Source organism: Mastigoproctus giganteus, chromosome 12, assembly GCF_048544385.1.
Source record: "Mastigoproctus giganteus isolate SK-2022 chromosome 12, ASM4854438v1, whole genome shotgun sequence".
Classification (NCBI taxonomy): Eukaryota; Metazoa; Arthropoda; class Arachnida; order Uropygi; family Thelyphonidae; genus Mastigoproctus; species Mastigoproctus giganteus.
This window is the reverse complement of record NC_143586.1, coordinates 119,604,473-119,621,230: the sequence shown is the minus strand read 5'-3', so window position 1 is coordinate 119,621,230 and position 16,758 is coordinate 119,604,473. Positions and strand designations below refer to the sequence as shown.

The following is a 16,758-nucleotide window of genomic DNA, read 5'->3' as shown; positions in this document are numbered from 1 at the left end:
ATGTACTTCCTAATTTTTCCCTCGTGGGTTTTCTGGACATTGCTAGTTTTGGGCACCGCTATGTCAGTCAGGTAGGTAGGTAGCGTCTTACATCTTGTCCACAAGGGTTATGTCCGGTCTGTTGTGCGGGATGTTCTTATCCGTTATTATGGCACAGTCTCAGTATAGCTTGTGGGTTTGGGTCTCTAGTACTGCCTGGGGTTCGTACTTGTATGGTACAATTTCTTTGGTCAACTGGTATTTCCTCGCTAGCTTCTGATGTAATATACTGGCTATCTGGTTGTGTCTATGAGTATACTCAGCCTGGGTGATCACCTTGCACCTCACGGTGATGTGTTGGATTGTTTCTGAGGCCAGGTGGCATCATCAACATGTGTCATCTGACATGCTGGGCTCCTTTGTGATGAATTTTCTATAGTTTCTGGTGTTGATTACCTGGTCTTGGATGGCCAGCATGAATCCTTCAGTCTCGGGGAAGAGGGTCCAAGTTGTCAGCCATGCATTGGAAGCAATGTGATCGTGATGGAGGTCATTACAGTGTCTGCCATGGAGTGTCTTCTTTGCCCATCTTTCTAACTTTGTTTCTTGCGCTGTCTGGGTGGGAGGGGGTTCCTCACTTAGGTTGAGTGGAGTATACCACTTATCTATCTTCCTTATGGCCTGGTGGTGTGATGCTGTGTTGTTCTCAAAGTAATCCTTCAAGTTAACTATCGCTGTTTTCTGTTGCTCTATCAGGCCCCTTCCTCCCTCTTTCCGAGCTATTGTTAAGTTTCTCCTCTGCTGATTTCGGGTGGTGTTGGCGGTTCTTGGTCATCATTGTCCTTGTCTTTTGCATGATATCTTCTAGCTTGGTGTTAGCCCAATCTCTGACCCAGAAGGTGTACTAACATACACCTTCTGGGGACTGCATAGGTGTTTATGGCTTTAACTGTGTTCCGTCTGTTCAATTTTGCTTTCAGCAGGTTTCTGAGTCTCTCATGAATTTTTTTCAGTCAGGTTTTTCTTCTTGATTTCCTTGTACCCTAACTACTGAGCCTGCATCATCCCCAAGTATTTGTAGGTCTCTCCTTCTGTCATAGTTTTGATCTCTTTACCAGTCAGCGGCTGGTAGTTTCAGCCTACTAATTTTCCCTGGTGCACTGTGTGGGTCTTGCATTTGTCTAGACTAAATTCCATCCTGATGACCTTGCTGAATTCTTCGGTGATCTGGAGTAGTGCTGAAGGTGCTTCTCGGTTGCCGCATAGAGCTTGATGTCATCCATGTACATCAGGTGGGTGAGGGTGTACAGGTTCTTTCTTCCTTCTTTGAGGCTATATCCATACTTGCTGCTGTTAAGCATGGTGGATAGCGAGTTGAGTGCTAGATAGAACCACATGGGCTCAAAGAATCTCCCTCAACGATTCCTCTTCTAATGGGGACTGGCCTGTTTGTGATGTTCTCAACCTTAATGGTGGTACTCCATTTCGCCACTGTTGCTCCTAGGAAGTTTTTCACTATCGGATTGACCTTGTAGATCTTCAGGGTCTCTATTAGCAAGCTATGAGGTACGGAGTCGAAAACCTTGCGGTAATCGATGTAGCCGTGTATAGGTGGCGGTGCTTCTTGTAGGCTTGCTCCATAACTGTGGCATCTATGGTTAATTGCTCCTTGCATCCTTTGCTGCTCCACTTGCATCCTTTCTGCTGTTCAGCTATTATGTTCCAACTCTCTAAGTGGTCTGATATCTTCTTGGTTATGCAGCTGGTCAGGATCTTGTACATCATAGGGAGGCAGGTGATTGACCTGTATTTCGCCGGGTTTCTTGTATCTTTGTCTTTAGGCTTCAGATATGTAACTCCTTCAGTGAGCAACTTCAGGATTGTCTCCGGGTGCCTTATCATTCAAGTAAACTGCTCTGCTTGTGTGTGCAGGTGAGCTTCTTGTACCAGTAGTTGTGGATGTTATCAATTCCTGGGGTTTGCCAGTTCTGGGTGTTCCTGATCGACTGTTTTACTTCTTCTTCTCGAATCTACCACTCTCTCATCTCTTGTATGTCCTTGGTTTTCTTCCATTATACTTCTATCCAGGGTGATCTGCTGTTATGTCTTACTTCACTGCTCCAGATATTTCCCCAGAACTCCTCGATTGTCTTCTTCTCGGATGGTCCGTTTCCTGCTTTCTCATCTTCTCCCAGTTTCCTGTAGAAGGCTCTTTGGTCCTCATCAAAGATTCGAATGTTTATTTTCCTCTAGGAGTTCTCTTTGTATTGGTGTAGTCTCTTGCTGAGTGCGAGTAGGTTCTGCTTCAGTGTATCCAAGTATTCTCCTATTCTCTGATTTCTGGTCTCATGTTTGCTGTGGATGCTGTCACTCTTGAGGATGCTCTTCACCTTTCCAATCAATATTTCTATTACCCTGTTGGTACTGGGTCAACTGACCTATCTTGACTCTTAATTCTTCTATCTTCTGCTGAAGTCTTCTTTCCCAAGCTTGCAGTTCCTTCTTTCTTTTCCATTAATCCTAGTAATCCTAGTATACTGTGCTATGGCAGCACAGTATACGGCTGTATGGATAGCCCCCAGTGTTGCACCATTGTTGTCAATATAATGTGGCATTATTTGCCGATTGAGGTGGTCTGTTACTCTCCACAGGATTTTATTTGGCCTCTGCTTAGGTATCACATGGGTTCTTGCGGAGCCCATTCCTTCGAATTCTGTTAGGGCCTTCTTCCACTCGTCTTCTATTCTAGATATCATCACTTTGTCGCTTTCTACTTCAGCTGCTCTGGGTTATATTTCTTCTTGCTCTTCCTCCTCTTATTATAAATATTATTATTAGCCATATGATGCAAGGAAGCCTGAGGCTTATGCTGCACTGGGCAAAAAAAAAAAAAATTCTGAATTACCCTGAGAGAGAGAGAGAGAGAAGTAGAAGGAAATCACCAAGAAAGAGAAGAATGATGATATCCATCTCAGGACCCTGGGTATGCCAAGTCCATGCTCACCAGATGTGAGCCCCTGGGGGTAACAAATTAAATGAAAGCCAGAAGAATGAATGAGAGTGTAAATGTGTGAGAGAAAGGACAAAGAACCATAAAATGTCACACTGAAATACATACTAACCACAGTTTTAATTTCTAATAACCTTACTTATTCAGCTTTAATTATCATGTACTAGTATATAAATTTACACCACTGCATTCCCCCTTCCCCAAATGTGTGTGAAAAAGAGGATGAATGAGTAAAAAAAAAATATATATATACTGTATATATATATAACTTAACAGAAAATGTAAGAAAAAATGGAAAAAATTATTATAAAGCATAAGAAAAAAGTAAAAAAATAGAATGGAAGTAGAGAGCGAATGTGGACTATGAGTGAAGTAAATGTGTCTCTCTCACCTGTATAGGAGGATGGGCGAATGGCCTAGGCCCCCTGCTCATCCAAGTGGACACCAAGCCGGCGTGGTGTGGAATGCTGACACCAGCCAGTGTGGGATTGAGCATCAGCAAAGGCACTCCCACATAGGATCCTCTCCCTATGTTCTTTCATTCCTACAACCTGGGGTGGTTGATCTCTCACTCCCCAACCTGGGTGGTACCATTTCCCCCTTCGCCTGGTGGATCATCCCACTGCCAACTATCATATCCCATCCCCAAAGCAGGATGGGCATCCTGACTTTGGGGATCCTCTTCTGCCCTCCCTCACTCAGATGTCCACCTGAGTGAGGCTGCCCCCTCTATCCTTCTATCTTTTTGGCTCCTCCCACTTCCTATCTCCTCACTACCATGTTCTGACTTTAATTTTTTTTTTTTTACTGGGCTCTCCGTCTGTAGCTCTGGCTACCACAGGGTTCACCCCACCAGTGCTTTATACTCTCTACTGCCTGGCCAACCTCCTCGTGGGTGGACGGTAAACTAGAGGTTTTTGTGCGAAAACGCTTTTAGGCTATGAGGTCAGAGAATGAACAACACAAACACTACATGAACACTCACTAACCTACATAAATCTGGCCTTTACAGAGAACTGTATTCAACACTGTATCTAAGAGAACTGATCATGGAGTTGTGGGCAACTAACAGAGCCACATAACATAACTATAAAGACTATGTGCAATAATGGGGATATTTTACTTTTAACTTTTAAAGTTTTCTTTTGATTGACTTTTGTAATTTGATGACTGAATAGCATTGCTTTTTCACGATAGTTCTACAAAAACAATTTTTACATTCAACTTCATACAATAATAACTGCTCTCTCAGTTTTTGAATTACCTTATTTAAATGTACTTAAAAATAGCCTATTTGGTTTCGTACATTGAATTTTTAACAAAGATATGATATAAAATTACTAGTTTACTTCCTGATTTTTTTTGTGTCTTGGTTTAGGCAGAGCTGGAGATAGGTTCCCCTCATATCCATTTATTATCTTGGTGATAAAACAGTTTCTTTGAAGTCAATCCACGTTATGTAGTAATCGTGTATCAGTGTCATGGAGTGTTGTTTGTACTGTATAGCCACTTAGCAACTATGGAAACCTGACACCTTAGCCAAGAAGAGGCACATTGTTGGGGTCTCTGGTAAACCAACCTAGTTACAGAAAAAGAAATTCTTTTATGGAACAGAGTAAGGAATTGTTGAAAAAAGAAGGGAAACAGAATGAGAGGATGGAGTTGTAAGTGAAGACATCCCTTTGTGTATGCCCCTGTGAACAAGTACCATCAAAGTAATGGAGGAAGAGCAATGTGAAGACTGAACAAGCTAATACTTGGGGGAATAGAGAAAGGCCACCCCATATCTCTCACATCTTGGAAGCCTAGGCTTGGCAATATCATCCGACCCCAGACCATGGTATGTCAGCAAGGATCCTACCACAGGCCTAAGGTCAGAAAACTTTCCCCATTGAGATACAGGTGTCTTCCATGGGATTTGCAGCCAATGAGTAAGCAAGAGGCTCAAGAGTGAAGTTAAGTGAACACTAGATACGGTCACTGGTCCCTTCCTCAGAACATACAATCACAGCATGTAGAGATTTAACTATCTAGCACAAGGTGTCAGCAATATGAAGGGAGATTTTCTTGGGATGAAGGGCAGCCTTAGTACTGAGCAGGCTTGTGAAGAAAATAATATAGTTTCCCAAGAAGTGGTTTTAACAGTCAGTAATGTGAGGTTACCACTGGGAAGATCCCGCCTTTGGCCCAGATGGAGCCATAGGTGAGCTAGGTCTTTTTCATTTTCCACTAAGCTGAGTGTAGTACCACATAGTAGGCATGTTAATCTGCAATTACTGTTGCCCATATGCAGTACCTTAAACTAGGTAATTTTAAACTTCAACTGTCATTTATCAACCCATCAGCCTAATTTTTCTAGATCTTGTTGCAATAACTTACCTTGATTACTGTCATTAACCACCTGCCAATCTTTGTATCATTGGCAAACATTTTTTTTATGAGAACCCCCAAGAGGTCCGAGAGATAATTGAACCTATAGTGCTTGATACCATGCATGGGTTGAAGGTTGAAAAGATGAAAGATGATACTTGTTGACATTAGACTTGAATTTCTGTAGGTTGTAATTTTCAAGACATATGTATGAAGAATATGAATATGTTGTTCCAGAAAACAGAAGTTCAATGAATATATGAGAAAGAAGAAAAGGTGGTTCTGCGAGTTTGAAGTTGGACAGTAAAAGGATCTTGACTGGTTTGGAAGACAAAGCAGAAATTATAGAAGACAATTCAGAAGAACAGTGCCAATGGATCTACACAAAAGGTATGCAACAGAAACAGAAAAGAACATCTATAAGACAGAGTGGAGAGACTTCCTTAGAGATGAGTCATTAATTAACCTAACTGCTGTCTTTTGAATGGAATCTAGAAGCCAGAGAGAGGTTCGGGGACACCACCCCAGATGTGGGAACAATATTCCATGGTAGGGTAGATTTTTGATTTTTATGAAAAGCTGTTTGGAAGAAAAGTAATACTGAGAGCGAAAGAGAAAACCCAGTTTTTCAGATGCAGAGGAAGCAATATTTGTAATGTGCTTATACCAAGAGAGATTAGAAGTCAGGGTAATCCCCAATAGAGATATATGATCTTGCCAAGAAATCAAACTGTTATTGAAGATAAGCTTAGGAGCAGAAGAATGCTTTTTGTGAGATATAAGACAGGAATTGAGTTTTTGAAGGATTGAAATCAATTAAGTTACCTTTGCCCCAGTAGAGAATTACCTGGAGATCAGCATTTAAGAAATTGGTAGTGGATATTCAAGAAGTTTGCAGGGCAAGGTTTCTCAAACTGAAAGAAGGAATGCAATGAATGTTTATCATTAGCAAAACTATGGATAGGATTTCTGACCAATGGAAGAAGGAAATTAATATATAAGAGGAAAAGAGTGGGAGAAAGAACCAAACCTTGAGGAACACCCAGCATTAGTGGAGAAGTTAGAAGGCAGAGAGCCATCTACTATTACTAGCATTAGCGGGCAGAGAGAAAACTGGATATCCAATTATAAAAACAATTTAGAAGACCTTTATGACAAACATGACCAAAAGCCTTTGAAATGTCAAGAACAACTGCTTCAGTTTCACCAAACTTTTCCATTTAATTTGTCTACAGATGGGTAACATAAACTAGAATATCACCAGTGAATATCATTTACGACACTGATAGAATCCATACTGGTGATCATTGATCAGATGGAAGGTTTCTAGATAGTTTAAAGTTTGCAGTTAACTGATTTCTCCATTACTTTAGAAGAGTAGAAGTAAGTGCAGTCAGACGATTATTGGATGGGGGGATTTGTCACCCTTTTTCAAGCGCCATTATTTACATTCCCACCTAGATTTTTGCAGATTAAATCTGGACAGCTTTAGTGAAGAGTATGGGGAGAGATTCTAATAGGATGTAGAGTCAATGGAGTAGAGGTACCAAGAAAGACTAGATGAATTGATGGGTGACTATATCTGATTTCAGGATGATCATACTGACTACAAAAGACAAAGGGCGAATTCATATGCACATTTATAAGTAAATTTTTTTTATAAAACCTGAGAAAGTTTATACTTTTCAATATGTGATTTTTTTTACATTTTGAGCTTTTATGTTTTTTGTTTACTTGTAGCAAAGATTAATATTCTATTCTGTACAGAATTTAGACACTAGTAATAAATCTAGTATTATTGTATATTTAATTTTCTTTCATTTTTGGGTAAGCCAGTGATTTCATAAAAACTAACATCATATTCAGAATCAGTAAACCCAAATTCATAAAGAAACAGCAATAAATACAAATAAACAGAATGGGCTCACATCTGGTGAGTATGGGCTTGGCACACCCAGGGTCCTGAGCTAGATATCATCATTCTTCTCTTTTTTGGTGATTCCCTTCTACTTCTGACTCGTTTTCTTTCTTTCTTTCTTTTTCTCTCTCTCTCTCTCTCTCTCTCTCTCTCTCAGGGTAATTCAGAAAATTTTTTTTGGCTGGTGCAGCATAAGCCTCAGGCTTCCTTGCACCATATAGCTGATTATAATAATAATAATAAGCCCGAAATGTCAGATTACACACATCGATGATGCCATCTGGCTTCAGAAACGATCCAACACATCACCGCGAGTTGTAAGGTGATCACCCTGACTGCGGACACTCATAGACATGACCAGGTAGCCAGGATAATACATCAGAAGCTAGCGAGGAAATACCAGTTGACCAAAGAAAGTGTACCATAATACAAGTATGAACCCCAGGCAGTACTAGAGACACGAACCCACAAGCTCTACTGGGACTGCGCCATAATAACGGATAAACCATTCCACACAACAGACCGGACATAACTTTGTGGAAAAGATGTAAAATGCTACCTACCTGATTGACATAGTGGTGCCCAACACTACCAATGTCCAGAAAACCCATGAGGAAAAAATTAGGAAGTAATTTTTTCGAGACATGAAGTCAAGGAGATGTGGCATATGCAATAAGTATCGACCATCCCGATCATCATATCAACCACTAGTATGGTGCCAAAGACCCTACATAACAGCCCAGCAGCAATAGGTCTCCCAGTGAACACGTACAAGGAACTCCAGAAAGTCACAATCTGAACACTTCTAGGATAGTCAGAGATTTCCTCGACCAACAGTAACACCAGACATTACAACCACCCTGTGTACTTGGTAGCAGTACCCGTCATGGAGTGGAATCCCCCAATCGGGGAGAAATAATATAAGAGCAACAACAATAATAATAATAATAATATAACCTCTCATTAGAAGCATCCTCAACAGTGAAGAGCATCCTCAAGAGAGACATCACAGCAAACATGAGACAAAAATTCAGAGAATAGGAGAGTACTTGGACACATTGAAACAGAACCTCCTTGCACTCAGCAAGAGACTATGCCGATACAAAGAGAGCTCCAAGAGGAAAATAAACTACCGAATCTTCGATGAGGACAAAAGATGTTTCTACAGGAATCTCAGAGAAGACGGGGAAACAAGGGAATGGACCACCCAAGAAGAAGACAGTTGAGGATCTCTGAGGAAAAGGAGCAGGGAAGTAAAACATAACAGCCGAGCCACCTGGATAGAACTAGAACGCAAGAAAACCAAGGACGTACAAGAAATGAGAGGAGGGGAGATTCGGGAAGAAGTAAAACAGACGATTAAGAACTCAGGAATAGATAATGTCCACAACTACTGGTACAAGAAGTTCACTTGCACACACAAGCACTTGGCAGAGCATTTCACCAAAATGATAAGGCACGCAGTTTCAATCCCGAAGTTTCTCACTCAAGGAATCACATATCTGAAGCCTAAAGATGAAGATACAAGAAACCCGGCGAATTATAGGGTAATCACCTGCCTCCCAATAATATACAAGATCCTGACCAGCTGCATAACCAGCTGGTCAGGATCTTGTATATTATTGGGAAGATAACAGACCACTTGGAGAGCCAGAGCATAATGGTCGAGCAGCAGAAAGGATGCAAGCGGCTGAGCAAAGGAGGCAAAGAGCAATTAACCATAGATGCTGCGGTTATGGAGCAAGAATACAAGAAGCACCGCAACATGTACACTGCCTACATAGATTACCGCAAGGCCTTTGACTCCGTGCCACATAGCTGACTAATAGAGGCACTGAAAATCTACAAAGTCAATCCGATAGTGACAAACTTTCTAGGAGAAACGATGGCGAAATGAAGTACCACCATTAAGGTCGAAAACATCACAACCGGGCAAATCCCCATCAGGAGAGGAATATTTCAGGGAGGTGCCTTGAGCCTATTGTGGTTTTGTCTAGCACTTAACCCGCTATCTACCATGCTCAACAGTAGCAAGTACGGATATAACCTCAAAGAAGGAAGGAAGAATCTGTACACCCTCACCCATCTGATATATATGGATGACATCAAGCTCTACGTGTGAACCGAGAAGCACCTTCAGCAACTACTCCAGATCAAATAATTCAGCAAGGATATTAAGATGTAATTTGGTCTAGACAAATGCAAGACCCACGGATTGCATCAGGGAAAATTAGTCAACCAAAACTACCAGCTGCAGAGTGGTAAAGAGATCGAAGCCATGGCAGAGGGAGAGGCCTACAAAAACTTGGGGATGATGCAGGCTCTGCAGTTACAGCACAAGGAAATTAAGACCTGCCTGACTGAAAAATACCATCAGAGACTCAGAAGCCTGCTGAAAGCAAAACTGAAATGAGGGAACACAGTTAAAGCCATAAACACCTATGCAGCTCCAGTACTAACATGCACCTTCTGGGTCAGAGATTGGACTAACACCGAGCTGGAGGATATCATGAGAAAGATAAGGACAATGCTGACCAAGAGCCGCCAACACCACCCGAGAGCTGCTCTGGAGAGACTGACAATTGCCCGGGAAGAAGGAGGAAGGGGTCTGATAGACCTCACTGAGTAACAGAAGACAGCAAGAGTTAACCTGAAGGATTACTTCCAGAAACACACAGTAGCTCTCCACCAGGCCATAACGAAGATAGACAAGTGGTATACCCCACTCAACCTAAGCCAGGAGTCCCCCCCACCCAGGAGGTACAAACGAAGCTAGAAAGATGGGCAGAGAAGACACTCCTTTGTAGACACTACAATGATCTCCATCAGGGACACATAGATAAAATTTCTTCCAATGCATGGCTCATGAGCAGGATGCTCTTCTCCGAGACTGAAGGAGTCACGCTCGCCATCCAAGACGAGGTAATCAACACCAGGAACTATAGAAAATACATCGCCAAGGAGTTCGGAGTGTTAAATGACATATGTCGACGATGCCGCCTGGCCTCAAAAACGATTCAACACATCACCGCAGGATTGAAGGTGATCACCCAGACTGAGTACACTCACAGACACGACCAGGTAGAGAGGATAATACATCAGAAGCTAGCAAGGAAATACCAGTTGATCGAAGAAAGTGTACCGTACTACAAGTACGAACACCAGTACTAGAGACAGGCAGTACTAGAGACCCCAACCCACAAGCTGTAATGGGAGAGCGCCATAATAACAGATAGGACATTCCCGCACAACAGACCAGGCATAACCCTTATGGACAAGAAGGAAAAGGCTACCTATCTGATTGACATAGCGGTACCCAACACTTGCAACCTGCAGAAATCCCATTGGGAAAAAATCAGGAAATACACGAACCTAAGACAGGAGATCAAAGAGATGTGGCATATGCAACAATTAATGACCACCCCGATCATCATGTCAACCACAGGTAATGTGCCAAAGAACCTACATAACAGTCTAGCAGCAATAGGTCTCCCAGCGAACACCTACAAGGAACTCCAGAAAGTAGCAATCCTGAACACCTGTAGGATTATCAGAGAGTTCCTCGACCAACAGTAACATCAGACATAACAACAACCACCCTGTGTACTTGGTAGCAATACCCGTCACGAGGTGGAACCCCCAATCAGGGAGAAATAATATAAGAGCAGCAATAATAATATAACATCCCATTAGAAGAAACAAGTACAGTATGCTATTCTGATTCAATATCATTTGTTATAGGTAGTTTCAAAAGATATTAATTCTCATTTTTACTTTAAATATCTATTATTTCCATTCTGTAGAACTGATTAACATTGCGTTGTCTTCCATGGCAGCTAAGTTGGCATAATTGACTGCCACTTGTTTGGAGAAGAACTCTCAACAGAAGGCCACAAATCCATGCCAGGTTTGAATCCCATCTGTGACTGGAGGAATTCTTTAGTCCTTTTCAATTAGGTTTGTAGTTACCCAATCTCAAGAAGGTGGGACATTTTTACTTACAAGTTATTCAGTGTTTGTATACCTGTGCAAAATGCAAGTCGAACACATACATGTCATGCAGTCAAAAGCAATGTTCCGGGATTAGTCAACCAAAATGGGATGGAAATGAGGTGGGAGATGATATGAAAGGAAGTAGAATTGCTTCCTTATCCACAGCTGCAGCTATGTGATAATCATGTTTTGTCAACCTTGCACTGCATCAACTGATAAAAAATTTCAGTACACTTTTTAAAAACTTTCTATTAAAAATAAGGATAAGTTTCATAGTTTTAATTTTTAATGATGAATTCAATTTAAATTAAAATTTTCTTAAAATTAAAAAATGTTATAAATGAAAAAAATATCAATACTTACCACACTGTGAACAAAGTACAGTAAGACACGTAAGAATTTTTAAAACTTCCGAGATTACAATAGTAGTTGATGCAAGGTAGCGTGGCCCATTTTGTGGAACAGTACGAGAATAACGCAAAATTAGTACTAATGTTGTCGTCTGAACTACAAGGGTGGCTAGAGAAATATACTTCAATTTGCGACTCATCTAAAAATACAGGGAAAAAAAATTCATATATGAAGCACAACAAAAATGTTAATGACAAATAATAGTAATAATATTCACCATATAGTAAAAGAAAGCCACAGGTTTTTGCAGTACTGGCCAAAAAAAACAAATAGTTAAGAAAATACAAATTATGTGCTTCCCTCCTCACACAGATAACTGTCTGGTTGACCTTTGAATTTAATCAAATTGTCAGCTTCAACCTGTCTGCAAAGGCATCTTGTTCCAGCAATCAATGACTTGCTGGCCAAAAGAAAACTTCCTACAATCTGGTCTAAACTTCTTTCCTCTAATTTGAATTTTTTGGCCCCTAGGGATGGAATTCTTCATAACAAATTCCACCTCCTCTCACTGCCTAGTTGCCAAGCTCTGTAAGCCCATATAATCATAGTTTTTCCTCGTACGGCCATCCTTTTATCAATCTTTGGACCGTTTCAAGAAGCCCAATGTCTTTTTTCCTGATGATACCTCCACACATGAACAGCATTCCAAATGTGGTCTTACAATTACCTTATACAGTGGAATTATGACTTCCCCTATTTCTACAGAATAATGTTTGATAAATCACAGATAGGATACCATAGGCTTTCCTGGTTGCCTATTTACACTGCTCAGAAAACTTCATATCTGCTTGTACCATAGCTTCCAGAACCTTTCTTCCCATGTTGTTTTTAATTCAACCCCACCAAGTGTATAATAAATTTTGGGGTTGCCATTTCTCAAGTGTAAAGACCTTGCATTTTGCTGTATTAAAACATACCTGCCACTTTTCTGACCAACTCTGAAGTCTCTTCAAGTCATCCTGAAAGAGCACTGCTTGGCACTGCCCATTAACAACGCTATCAATTTTTATGTCATTTACAAATTTTGACATCATGCCTATCCCTTCATCGGTCGTTTACGAAAATCAGAAACAACAGTGAGCCAAGAAACAATCCTTGGGGGACCCCACTCCTGATGTTAATTTTAAAATATTCATTAATTACAATCCTCTGCCTTTTCCCCTCAGCTACCCAGCAATCCATCTTAGAAACTTTCCAGTAATTCCAACATTTTCCAGCTTATACAGTAACCTCTTGTGAGGGACCAAGTCACGTTTTTTTGCTAAAATCCAAATAAACTATCGCAAAATTATTCCCTACATCCAGAAAAACTGTGGCAAAATAGCCTATTAAGTTAGTTTTTTTTTTTTTTTTTTTTTTTATGAGAACCCCAAACACGAGAGGTATTATAACCTATAGTACTTAGTACCGTGCTTGGGTTGGAGGTTGAGAAGACGAAAGAAGATATTTGTTGATATTGGACTTGAACTTCTGTAGATTGTAATTTTCAGGAAATACGTATGAAGGAAGGTTGTTCCAGAAAACGGCAGTTGAATAAATAAATGAGGAAGATGAAAAGTTGGTTCTGTGGGTTTGAAGTTGGACAGTAAATGGAGGTTGGCTGGTGGCGGCACGTGTTCGGACTGTTTTGAAAGAGAGAGCGGGAATTATAGAAGCCAATTCAGAAGAACAGTGCCCATGGAAGTATCTGTAGAAGAGGCATGCAGCAGAAACAGTGCGTCTATGCGAAAGCGAATGGAGAGACTCTGTTAGAGATGAATCATTAATTAACCTAACTGCCCTCTTCTGAATGGAATCAAGAAGCCTGAGAGAGGTTTTGGGGGCACCACCCCAGATGTGGGAACAATATTCCATGGCAGGGCGGATTTGCGATTCATACAGAGTGAGCAGCTGTTTGGGAGAAAAGTAACGCCGAGAGCGAAAGAGAAAACCAAGTTTTTTAGATGCAGAGGAAGCAATATTTGTAATGTGCTTGTGCCAAGAGATATTAGAAGTCAGGGTAATTCCCAAAAGAGATATATCATTTTGCCTAGAAATCGGAGTGTCACTAAAGATAAGCATAGGAGCAGAAGAATCCTTTTTGCGAGATATAAGACAAGATTGAGTTTTAGAAGGGTTGAAATCAACTAAGTTGTCTTTGCCCCACTGGAGAATTACCTGAAGATCGGCATTTAGGGAATTGGCAGCAGATTTTCGAGAACTTGAAGCTGATTGAGCTGGACAAGGTTTCTCAAAATGGAAAGTTGAATGCAATGTGCTATCATCAGCAAAACTATGGATAGGATTTCCAGTCAATGGAAGAAGGTCATTGATATACAAGAGGAAAAGAGTGGGGGAAAGAACTGAACCTTGGGGGACACCGGCATTAGTGGAGAAGTTAGAAGACAGAGAGCCATCTACCATCACCCTCAGTGAGCGATCAGAGAGAAAAATGGATAACCAATTACTAAAAACAGTTGGCAAACCATAAGATGGAAGCTTGTTTAGAAGACCTTTATGCCAAACACGATCAAAAGCCTTTGAGATGTCAAGAGCAACTACTTGTGTTTCACCGAACCATTCCATTGAATTAGTCCATAAATGGGTAACATAAGTCAGAATATCACCAGTGGATCGACACTGACGGAATCCATACTGGCGATCGTTGATCAGACGGAAGGTTTCTAGGTAGTTTAAGAGTTGGCGGTTAATTGATTTCTCCATTACTTTAGAAAGAGTAGAAGTAATTGCAATGGGACGATAATTGGATGGGAGGGATTTGTCACCCTTTTTAGGAACTGGCTGGATATGAGCAAATTTCCAAGCAGAAGAAAAAAACACCTTTGGAATAAGAAAGTGAAAAAAGGCGGCAAAGAATAGGAGTAAGTTCAGGAGCACAGGTTTTGAGAACAAGTGGAGAAATACCATCCGGACCTGGAGCTTTCTTAGCATCAAGGTTCATCAAAATCCTTCTGATATCCTTTTGACGGAAGAGCACAGGAGGCATTGAATGGAGCGTGTTAGGAATGGTGGGAGGTGTTTTACTAAGGTCATTAATACATGAGCTCAAAGAAAAATGGGATGCTAGCAGGTCAGCTTTATCCTTGGCTGAAGTGACAACAGAACCATCTGGTTTGGACAGAGGTGGGAGCAGAGATGAGCAAAAGTTGCGGCCAATAGCTTTGGCAAGAGACCAGAATGCTCGGCTACCATTAGGGCAAGAAGCAAGTTTCCTACTCTTAGCCTGTTCAAACTCTAGTTTGGACTGATTAATAACTGCTTTACAATTGTTGCAAGCTTTGGTGTAGGCAGAAAATGAAACTGAAGAATTGGAAACAAGCCAATTACGATATGCAACGTTCTTCTCTTGGACAGCCTTAGCACATTTATTGGAAAACCAAGGTTTAGATAAAGGACGAGATTTTAAAGTGGAGTGTGGGATAAAGGATTCCATTCCTGCAAGAATAATTTCACTGACACGATCTGAGCAAACATTGACATCAGAAGTTTTGAAACAGTAATCAGACCAAGGAAAAGAAGAAAAGAAGTCTCGCAGGTCATCCCATTTTGCATTCTTGTAATGCCAAACAATACGAGGTTGGGAATAGCCATGAGATAAAGGTTCCATTGGAGAAGAGGCAATCACCAAGTTGTGGTCTGAAGTGCCTAAAGGACCTCTCACTTCAACCTTGTACTTAGAAGGGCTGTTTGTGAGAAAAAGATCAAGCGTATTGGCTGTATGATTAGGATTGTCCAGTATTCTTGTAGGTAAATGAACAATCTGTGCTAGGTCATTAGTAATTGCAAAAGCCTCAGCATCTCGACCTGCTGGGTCGGTGTGACTAGAAAACGGAAGCCAGCTGGAGTTGTGAACGTTAAAATCACCAAGGAAAATTACCTCACTGTTAGGAAAGTTGGAGTGGATAAAGTCAAGTTGCAAGGAGAGGAATTCAAAGAGCTCCAAGTGATTAGTGGAGTTGGGAGAACGGTAGAGACAACAGATGAATTTTACACAATGAGGTAGAGAAATTTTAAGCCAGAGAAGATCAAAGAGAGGAGATTCCAAATTGCCAAGTCTCTGACAGGGAATATCAGAACGGACATATGCACAAGTACCACCTTTGAGGCGAAAGGAATCATAAAGCAAATAATTTGGACATCTGAGATGAGCAGTAGTTGAATCAACTGATAACTGAGATTCAGTCAGAAAAAGTACATGGGGTTTGGAAGACTGCACGTGGAAATGGACATCGTTGAGATTAGAATTGAGACCACGTATATTTGTGAAATGAATTAGGAAGTCCTTGGGAGGTTTAGATCTTTTCGCAGATAAGCTTGCTCTATTATTCCCTACATCCAGAAAAACTGTGGCAAAATAGCCTATTAAATTAGTTAAACATTATTTTCCATTAACAAACCCATATTGTGTGTTATTCAGAATGCCATATCTAACTAAATGTCCTTAGATTGCACTCTTAATAATTGCCTTTAAGATTTTCCCTACCACTGAAGTCAGACAAACTGATCTGTAGTTACCAACTTCACTATTAGAACTACCTTTATGCATTAGTGATACATTGGTACTTCTCCAAACCAAAGAATCTGTAGAGTCCAAAGATGCCCTAGTGATTAAACTTAATGATTCAATACACTCCCTGGTGGCTCCTTCAAAATTACTAGTTTATGCCAGGAGCCTTACTTGCATTCATGCAAGACAGTTTTTCTAATAAACAGTCATCTGTAATTTTGAAATAACTAATTTCAAATGGCTCAGAATCACTCACTCAGCCTCTTCTCATTATGAAGGGTCTTTTATCAATAAAGACAGATGAAAAGCACCTATTCTATACATCTGCAACTTCAGCTGAGTTACCTAAGACTTTCCCACACCCAGTGCACAACGGGGTCCAATCTGATTCGCTTTCTTCGTTATATTCACAAACATGAAAAATTCCTTGTTCCATTCTTTACCCTCTTAGCTAGTGCTTTCTCATATGCAGCCATGGCCACATAATCTTATTTGTGGTACTATTACAGATAAACTTGTACCTGTACTTTTCATTGCATGCTGTCTTTTTCTGCTCTATTTGATCAGTCA

The 16,758-nt window shown here is 40.8% G+C and overlaps 1 protein-coding gene across 5 annotated transcripts in view; it reads right to left on the bottom strand.

Moving 5' to 3' along the window:
• LOC150077364 (UDP-N-acetylglucosamine transporter-like) overlaps positions 1-16,758 on the bottom strand; it is a 392,219-nt gene that overhangs the window by 315,316 nt on the left and 60,145 nt on the right. For all 5 annotated transcript variants that reach the window (XM_090386783.1, XM_090386784.1, XM_090386781.1 and 2 more), the window contains exon 3: positions 11,634-11,820. In XM_090386783.1, the coding sequence (XP_090242909.1) occupies positions 11,634-11,820 (187 nt within the window). The remainder of the gene's footprint in view (positions 1-11,633; positions 11,821-16,758) is intronic.